The sequence below is a fragment of the Penaeus vannamei genome, chromosome 9 (assembly GCF_042767895.1).
Source record: "Penaeus vannamei isolate JL-2024 chromosome 9, ASM4276789v1, whole genome shotgun sequence".
NCBI classification, from domain to species: domain Eukaryota; kingdom Metazoa; phylum Arthropoda; class Malacostraca; order Decapoda; family Penaeidae; genus Penaeus; species Penaeus vannamei.
In genome coordinates, this window is record NC_091557.1 from 24,336,061 (window position 1) to 24,346,060 (window position 10,000).

The 10,000-nt window shown below is 42.3% G+C and overlaps 1 protein-coding gene across 11 annotated transcripts in view; it reads right to left on the reverse strand.

Moving 5' to 3' along the window:
• Positions 1 to 2,704: 2,704 nt before the first annotated feature.
• Positions 2,705 to 10,000, reverse strand: part of kkv (hyaluronan synthase-like protein kkv) — a 73,199-nt gene continuing 65,903 nt past the window's right edge. For 6 of the 11 annotated variants that reach the window (XM_070125464.1, XM_070125465.1, XM_070125463.1 and 3 more), the window contains exons 24-27: positions 7,009 to 7,173; positions 6,447 to 6,702; positions 6,101 to 6,234; positions 2,705 to 3,900 (exon numbers count right to left, since the gene is read on the reverse strand). In XM_070125464.1, the coding sequence (XP_069981565.1) occupies positions 3,718 to 3,900; positions 6,101 to 6,234; positions 6,447 to 6,702; positions 7,009 to 7,173 (738 nt within the window). In that variant the 3' untranslated portion in view covers positions 2,705 to 3,717. Of the gene's footprint in view, positions 3,901 to 4,870; positions 4,970 to 5,770; positions 5,816 to 6,100; positions 6,235 to 6,446; positions 6,703 to 7,008; positions 7,174 to 10,000 lie in introns of all 11 variants that reach the window. The other 5 variants (XM_070125469.1, XM_070125470.1, XM_070125468.1 and 2 more) reach the window with 2 other exon arrangements.

Genomic DNA, 10,000 nt, shown 5'->3' on the forward strand with positions numbered 1-10,000 from the left:
ATGGGGAGGTTGAGAATTGAGGTGGCTGCTCTCTCAGAGGTGAGGAGACCTGGCAGCGGCATGACCAGTGTAGGTGGCTACTCCTATTACTGGTCGGGTCATCTCGACGGTCATCTCCTCCAGGGAGTAGCCATTGCCATCTCCAACAGACTCCAGCCCTCGGTAGTAGAGGTTACTCCTGTTGATGAGCATATAATGGTATTGAGGCTGAAGCTGTCTTTGGGCTTCATGTCTCTTATTGCTGTGTACGCTTCTACTGATGTTTGTAAACTTAACGTGAAAGAGATGTTCTATGCCAAACTTGTATCTGTGTCAGACAGATGTCCCCAGCGAGATGTTCGCATTGTTCTGGGTGACTTCAAAGCGGTATCTGGTTGTGATCAAACTGGCTATGAGATGTCTGTCGGTCCCCATGGCTCAGGAGCTGATGCCAGTAGTGAGAATAGCTTCCTTTTCCAGGACTTTGCTAGGTCTCAGAAATTGAGGATTTCTTGCTCCTGGTACCAGCGCCCGGACCCACATAATTGGACAGCGATGCAGGTAATGCAGCCAAGGAGATCGACCACATACTCGTTAGCACTCGGAGGATCCTCCAAAATTGCAGGGTGTACAGGAGTGCTGAGTTCTGTGGTACTGACCATAGATTGGTTGTGGCCTCTCTCCGGGTCCACTTCAAAACTCCCCAGTGGTCAAATGATCACCCTAGGGTGTTTCATTTGGACAGGCTGAGGGAGGGGGAATGTGCCCGTGGGTTTGCTGAGGCAATCTCTGGTCGTTTCACAAGGCTCGACAGTCTGACGGACCCTGTTCTCCTGTGGGATACCTTCAAGCATGAAATGCTTGATGCAGCTCGATACGATTGGTGTACGCCCGAGAGCTATACAGAATTTCATCTCTCAGGAGACACTGGAAGCCACAGATGCTTGTCGTGTGGCTCATCTGTCAGGGGTTTGGGAATTGCACTGTTCTCATGTGCGCATAACTCTTTCTCTGTTAAGAAGGGACAAGGAACAGTTTATTAGGAGTCTTGCAGAGGAGGAAGGCCATTTCCTAGTAAGTGACCTTCGTCCTGCATACCAAGCCCTGAGAAAGCTGAACTCCAAGCCCTCTTCACAGGTGACAGCAGTTCGCTTAGTAAGTGGTCAGATCGATTCAGATCCTGTTGCAGTGCGGGAACGCTGGGCTGAGTATTTTGAGCAGTTGTACCAGGTTGACCCACCAGCAGTTAACTTAGATGTGCGGAGTGCCGAGACCCCGTTGCCGGACCCACCCATCAGTGAGGATCCTCCCTCCCTAACTGAAGTTAGGGGAGCAATCTCCAAGCTGAAGAGTGGTAAAGCAGCAGGTATCTGCGGCATACCAGCTGAACTTTTAAAGGCTGGTGGTGAACTTATGGCACGGGGGTTACATGCAGTCCTGGATGCCATCTGGCGGTCCGGTACCGTTCCTCCAGACCTGTTGAAGGGTGTAGTCATCCCTCTCTGGAAAGGGAAGGGGGACCGTTGGGACTATAGCAATCACCGAGGCATCACACTGCTTAGTATACCAGGCAAGGTTCTCGCCCACATCCTTCTGAGACGTATCAGAGACCATCTACTGAAGCATCAGAGACTGGAGCAATCTGGATTCACTCCTGGTCAGTCTACAATAGACCGTATCCTTGCACTTCGAGTCATTGTAGAGCGCCGCTGTGAGTTTGGGCGTGGGTTGCCTGCAGTCTACATCGACCTCAAGAAGGCGTTCGACACGGTGCATCGGGAATCACTCTGGGAGATCCTGAGACTGAGAGGAATTCCAACAAGGATTATTGGACTTATAGCAAGCCTGTATACTGGTACTGAAAGTGCTGTAAAGTGTGGTGGGGGCCTGTCGAGCTTCTTCCCTGTTAGTTCAGGAGTGGGGCAAGGCTGTGTCCTTGCACCAACTCTTTTCAACACTTGCATGGACATTATCCTGTGCCTTGGAGGCTCGTCTTGAAGCCTTTTGTAATAGGTCCTTGCGCCGGATCATGGGGTACTGTTGGCGGGACCATGTCTCCAACCAACGGTTACATCGTGAGACTGGCACAGGACCTGTTATCTGCACAATCCGTGATCGCCAACTCAGGCTATACGGCCACCTGGCTCGCTTACTTCAGGATGACCATGCCCATCAGGTAGTCTCTGTTAGAGACAACCCTGGGTGGAGGAGGCCTGTGGGACGACCTAGGAAGTCGTGGCTTGGGCAGATCGACCAAACCTGTCGTGAAGAACTCGAGATGGGCCGAGTCCCTGCCTGGCATCTTGCCATGAGGGGTCCTCGTGGCCGGAAGCGAAGGGTGGATGTGGCTATGAGCCCCCGTCGGCGTTAGCCTCCCTGGATTGATTGAATAATCATCAGGCTTGTCAGCACCTGTATAGAGTGCATAAGTGTAGCACGAAACATGCATACCGTAAGTGATGTCCACATGTGAAGTGTGCCGAAAACACACGTACGTTATGTCATTAATCGTGTTAATTATGTCAATACTAATATGGATCACCCTTTACCACGTCACATCCTATTCCGATACTGTGGAAGTTAGTGCCGCCAGAGAGTATGATTCCACAGTGTCATTGCACAATTGTGGAATCAATTGTGCCTAAGCAAACCGATGTGGTATGAATTCATAAGCACAGGACCATTAGATTTTTCTTTCACCCTTAGGTCAACATACATACTCCAATAAACAGTAAATATTTATTGTTTATACAGTATGATACATCATTACATTTACATCAGTGAGCCAGGCGGCCGTGGCCCCCGGCAGGATCCAAGAGGAAGATTTCTTAAAAGAGGCAGTTACATAGCCTAGAAGATGAACACCAAGGGATACTAAAGAAGCATAATCACAGATAATAGAGCAAAATAAAGAGGACTGTAACAGAAAGCAGGTAATTCACATACAAGGGAATCCAAGCAGAGTCCTACAGAGGAGAGACTCTTCACTCACAATTTTTATCCTTTTTTTCTCCATAAATTTTTGTATAACAATTCAAAGCGGAAAAATACGGAAAATAATGACTTCAAATCATCACAGTGGAACCTTGCTAAACACTAGACTCCATCTCTTAACTATCAATCATCGTAAAATCTGAAATTTATATATATAGTAAAAACGGAATAACATTCAAAATATCGGGGGGGAAATATGTAGCATTCACATTTCCTACATGCCCAACTTTATTTACTTAAGCATTGCACATAAGGCACATATATATTGTAATCACAGACCCATAGAATTTTTGCAAAGGATCAATCATTATAGTCAACCATCCAGAGGAATAAAGATTAAGAAGTACGATACCTATTTGCATAACGATTGTGACAGAATATTAGCAATGCCTTCAAGAGAATATGCTACTAAGTCTGTCATGGTTTGAGCTCGTATGACAGCAGTAAAGAGTATTTAATCAAAATAAACATTGTATGAGCATGTAAATCATCAGTCCTATATAAATGGTTATAATTTGTTACACCTAATATGTTTCTAATAGAATTTACACATCCCTAGCACGGACACTTTAATGAAGAGTATAGATAATGGACACAACTATCTGTGACCCTTTCCATATACAATAAAAATAATAAAAAAGGATAGATTCATAAATGTTCATTTGTTGGCAGCAGTGTCCAGAGCCCGCGGGCAAAACAAAAAATTAAAAAAAGAGAAAAGAAATCTAAAATTCTATCTAAATTTTAGGAGCTGTATATGCCGATCATGGGTTGTAAGTTGACATTTTCCTCCGCTCCCCTGATGCGGCCGCTCCTGACGGACCCCATGCCGTAGTGGTCGCTCTCCGTCTCGTACGCCTCGTTCACGTTGCCTCCGAACACTCTCTGGTTGTCAACCTCAGAGGCGATGGACATCCTTGTTCGAGGCTGTGGAAAGAGCGTCGAATAATTTTGTTAGGGAGACATGATAGAAGATATAAAAAAATGTGGAAGAATAGGTAGTATATGGAAAGAAAGGTGGAGCCTGTGGTATGTTCATGCGATCAGAGGAAAGTCATAGAGAGTGTTAGCAACCGAAAAAAATGTTGACAGAGGAGTTCGCGTGCATGTGATCAGTGTGTAAGAATCAAGTGCGGTAATGTCAAGTGCTGGAGTAAATGTCACGATGGAATGTGAGAAATACATGCCAATTGTTTTGACATAAACGAAAGTAATTTTTACAATAATTTATAAAGAGCAAAATGTAATACACAAATATATACATACCTTTCACATTATTACCTTACTCCTTCACTATTATCACATGCAAGCCATGTAAAAAGTACAAGTATTAATAGTCACATCCGCTTTCATTTAAGAAGAGATCATTACTATTTTAAAAGCCAACATGCACCTTTCACACATTTTACTTCCTGGTGCAGTAAGTAAGGAATTTAAATATTTAAAAATCTTGTACGGGTATTATATTCAAGATTTTTGTACTAAACTACAAGCCACAGTAATATAGACACAAAAAGTGATTCGTACCAGAATCTTACTCTTATGTATCTATAAGATTAATTTCTAAGTTAATGGCAATAGCAAAACACATTTACGTCACAGATTAGTAAATATAAAACACTACCATTCTAATTTCAGCTAATAACAAGACAAGAGAAAAAATGCCAATAGCATTTCGCCCTACGTAGGATTTTCGCAACTGTTACGAAGTTAGTATATATACAAAATCTATATACATATCTACTACATGCTACTATACATATCTACTACATATACATGCAAAAGACAAAAAAGGAGAATCCACACGGGGGAAAAGCATCTTCAACCCCACTCTAAAGGCAGCGAACGAGTAAGACTGAACTCAGGGCCGAGTCGACCGCTGGCGAGAGGGAAGTACCAGCTAAAAGTGGTGATGAGAGGGATACGGGTGAGTGGAGAAGGGAGCGAAGACGCGCTGGTTGTCCGCGTCGGAAGTGATGGAAGATCTCGACCGCGGCTGCAGAGAGGAACAGGGAGGCCGTGGGGCGTTAGGTCCTCTCTCAGGCGCGGGGAAGGGCAGTGCGTGTTTCGTGTCTCTTTTTCGGAGGGGGATTGTGTGTGTGTGTGATGGAATGTCCATCGTTCTCGAAAGGATTACTTCAAAGACAAAAATTTCTAAACCTTTCCTGGTTAGATTTTAACTTGGCATTCTTTCCAGTGCTTCAACTTTTGAAAGGAATTGGAAGCAAAAGCTTCGCGAAGTGCAGAGGCATTATCCGAGCAAGAGTGACGCTGACACAAGATCAGTGAAAAGCAAAGCTTATAAATCGTCATTATGCCACACAGGGGATCTTTCTGCAGTTCATCTGCCTCAGGGAACTTTTTGTCACTTAAGAGAAGTGAGTAGAAGTGCACAAAAGCATGCAATCTTATCATGCAATATTATGACATGCAGCACATCAAATCTGATTTATGTGAATGTTATATGATTATGCAAAGATAAAAAATATGGGAAAATGTCACATCTCACTATAAGAAAAAGAAAGACAAAAATATTGTACATATATACAAAATACAGAAATGAACAGGAGAACCCACAAGAGAACGAGGAGAGATCATTATACAGAAAAAAAACAAAGTAAAACAAACCAAGCTGCATCCGCGAAGAAACATATAAGCAAAGGAATGATAATCACGCAAACAATTATGAACAGTAATTAGAAATCATTGTTCGCGGCACTTCACATTTTAACCCAACAGTCAGTACTTTATCGGACGGACACAATATCCCAAAATAGTCCTGATGCTTTTTTTTTACCTTTCTCTAACTCAAGATTTCGACCTCTGGTGCAAAGGAGGCACGCTGGATGAAAGAAAAAATAATTTTTGCTTTCCCGTGAACAATTCGTATTATCATTCTTTAGGGGCCAATAACATTATGAAACTGTTATATAGTTATCCAATGTCCATTCTTTGAGACTGGAGACAGACTGGTCATGGGTGAATATAGCATAAATAGATGAATAACTTTACAAAGAGAGAACTCAAATATTCACGAATCATAATAATTCTCAAATAAGCGTTAAAATGGATATTTCATGTTACTTCAATCGAGCACAGTAAATGATGTCGGCTTTCCAGGCCTTACCTTCTTGGCCCCGAGAGTCTGCATCGCCTTCGACTGCCGCCTCTCCTGCACGACGGTCTCGCTGCGCTCGGCCAGGGCCTTGATCGTCTCGCGGCGCATGCTCAGTCGGCGGATGTCACCCAGCACAGGCGTTTCTGTTGGGGGGACGAGTTAATTTTCCTTTTTCGTGAGCGTTTTCATCTCGTTTAAAAACATCTTAAGAGCAAGCCTATGTGGTTTGCTGCAAAGCCGGAAATGTAAGATGAACTATGTATCTTGTGGCACCTAATGACACTGCCACTATCCTCGTACGTCTAAAAATGAGACGGTTTTAAGCCCCAACGTGCGCCCTTCCGCTGTGCCTCACCGGTGTCGTTGCCGTTCTCCGCCGCCTGCGCCGAGATGCTGAAGAACCTCTTCTTGAAAGCCACGTCGAGCGTGCCGATGGCCTGCTTCTTCTGTCTGTGGCGTTCGAGGTTATGGATGGTTCTCCTCCTGCCGAGCTGCCCGTCGTTCATGCTCTCGTTCTCGTAGTCGCCGTCGATGCCCTTCAGCTTCTGCAGTTGTCTGACGATGTCCACGGCGTTCCTCTGGATGAAGGCATCCTCGGTGGTGTCTTCGGCCTGGCGGGGGAGTAGAGAAAGACGGCGTCAGAGGGGTAGAGCCCGAGGCTGCGGCAACGATCAACGATCCACGCCTATAATTCCTTCTCCTTTATTCTACTGACTAGTATTATTCACTTCCATTCTTTCTAATTCAATCCAAAATCTACTTCCAACATCTACTCAAGTCTATCCAACTTCAACTCTCATCCAACTTCTTTTAATTCCCACATTCACCCCAATTCTAATCTACCTAACCCTTCGTTCACACCCACGTTGGCCCCTTTCCTTCCCCCTTCCCCCCTTCCCCTCTCGCGTCCGACCTACCTTCTTGTTGCAGCAAGTGAGCTCCGTCGAGGCCAGGATATGCGAGATGGTGCCGAAGCGATGGAACAACATGGCCACGAACTGGATAATCAGAATGAGGGCGAAGAAGAACACGAACACCAAACCGATAGGTTCCAACTGCAGGTATTCTTGCGTGATGGTCACCTGGAGGTAATAATTAGATAAGCGCGTGCCCTTCGTAAATCACTGATTAATCACAGGCAGTAATATCATCACCGGCTAAGGCAATGTCCTATCTATACTGAAATAGCCATCAATACCATCAGTTATATCTTAGATCCACTCCCATTAATACATATCCAAACAACTAATATTTTAAAAAGAATATAAGCAACTTTATTAACATCTATATATCAGTAAAACCCAATTTGATTTGAATAACTTATTCCTATCTAATTCAATTCTATATTCCTTCTTAAATCTTAATGTTTTAAAATTAAATGGATAAATGAAGTTGGCAACCATGCAAGGCAAAGGCCAAACATTATTTCTTAACTATTTCTATCCATGCACGGTAAATAAATCATGATAATAGTGAACATATTGATGGTCATTATAAACGAAAATGGTGATGTGGATTATGAAAACTATAAATTCTGCAACAGTAATGATGATTAGTAATCATAATGATGATATTAATAACGTCCAAAAAATAATAAAAAACAATAATAATCACGATGAGAGCAATAATAACAATAATTACCATAATGACAGAGATAATAAATCAAAGAAACAATAATAGTAACTAGAACATCACCCCCACCACCAACAACAACAACAATAATAATAATAATAATAATAATAATAATAATAATGATAAAACAATATGATAATAATAATAATAATGATAATAATAATAATAATAATAATAATAATAATAATAATAATAATAATGATGATAATGATAATAATAATAATTATTATTATTATTATTATTATTACTATTTTCATAACATAATAATAACAATAATGATAGTAATAAAAATCTGAGTAATAATAATGATGATAACAATAATAATAACAATAATAATTATAACATAACAACAATAACAATAATGATAGTGATAAAAATCAGAGTAATAATAATGATGATGGTAATAATAATAATAATAATAATAATAATAATAATAATAATAATAATAATAATAATAATAATAATAATGATAATAATAATAATAATAGTAAAAAATAATAATAATAACGATAACAATGATGATAACAATGTGTGTTATTGTATCATATTTGATCAACATGAAAGTGATCCCTAGCATCATAATCATTTACATCATGTTAACTATAATCATCATTATTGTTATTGTCACTCTTTATGTGGTCATTATTAATATCATCATTAACAACAACTTTTTATTCATCATTTTCTAAACATCCTAACCAGCCCAAGAAAAAAAAATGTATATATATATATATATCAATAAGAATGTTCATGCACTCATCACGAAGACCTGTCATGCACTGTGGGGGAACTGAGGGAGGGAATAATAGATAACGGATTGATAATCATCTGAAAAGAAAGGAATTTGAGAATTAAGGACAAAGATTTTTTCGCTCAGTGAGGGGGGGGGTAAGGGTGGTTGAGTGGGAGGGTTGAGGGGGCCGCTGAGGAGGGAGAACTCGTGTGTCATTTTCGAAGCTTCGGATCGTGGTGTCTGTGGGGGGGTAATGGGGAGGGGGGAAAAGAGGGGAGGGGAAGAGGGGAGGGGAAGAGGGGAGGGGAAGAGGGGAGGGGAAGAGGGGAGGGGAAGAGGGGAGGGGAAGAGGGGAGGGGGAGAGGGGAGGGAGAGTCAGTGTGAGAGTCGGGTTGAAGGAGTGGGAGAGGGAAGGGAGGCGGAAGAGAAATAAGAGGGATAGGGAGAGGGAGAGGGAGATGGAGGGAAGAAAAGAGAGGGTGGTAGGAGAGTAGAGAGATAAAGGGGTAGATTGGTAGAGCAGTAGAGCGGTAACGCGACGGGGGGGGGGGGAGGGAGAGAGAGAGAGAGAGAGAGAGAGAGAGAGAGAGAGAGAGAGAGAGAGAGAGAGAGAGAGAGAGAGAGAGAGAGAGAGAGAGAGAGAGAGAGAGAGGGAGAGAGAGAGAGAGAGAGAGAGAACGCAATAACTGTTGTAACTTTAGATCTATTCGGACTTGAGTTTCTACACCCGTTCCAAGCCCTACTGCTGTATGTGCTGTAGAATCCCCGACGGAGGGTTCGGTGTGTCCTCGTTCTACGGCAGAAGGGGACTAAGGGTGTCTCTGTACGACCCTACAGACGAGCCAGATGTACGGCCCCTACATTAAACCTCTGGGACTTTCAGCTTGTTGCCTTTCCTGTCCTTGTCATACAGTGTTCAGGTCGGTCAGTGTGTACTCTGCTGCTTTATATAATCTGGCCAGCTCCAAAACCTTCTGTGTTGGTGCAAAGATCTGGGCAATAAGCTTTAATTCATGTGCAACCAGCCATTGGAATGCTTCTGCATTGAATCATTCTGTAATTCTATACTTCAGCTGACTTGTACGAATCTATCCACAAAGTTGACATTAAATTGTATGAAGGTTGTGATCCCAGGCTGGTTAATCATTACTCCAAATATACTACCCATTTCTCTGTGATAAAGATTAATAATCAGCAAACAGCAAACTACAAATCAAGCCAGTTTCAACATGTGAAAGTTGATCAAACCCCAGTGTGTTGTCACAAACTTCGGCAATCAAATATGAAACAGTTGTGTTGAATACCCATACAGTACATAATACTCTAAAACCCTTCACTGGTCAGTACGAGAATTGTACGTCCCTGTCAAGCATCACCAAGTTACACATCAACTACTACGCAATGCATAGCCAAAAATACCTTGTATACTTTCCCAAGGAGCTAATAACAAGTCCACAGTAGCAAGTACGTCTTACTTCAGGTAAGTTACACAAAATACAGAGCTAGGGATTTTACTGTAAACATACTGTTGACTACAATGTCTT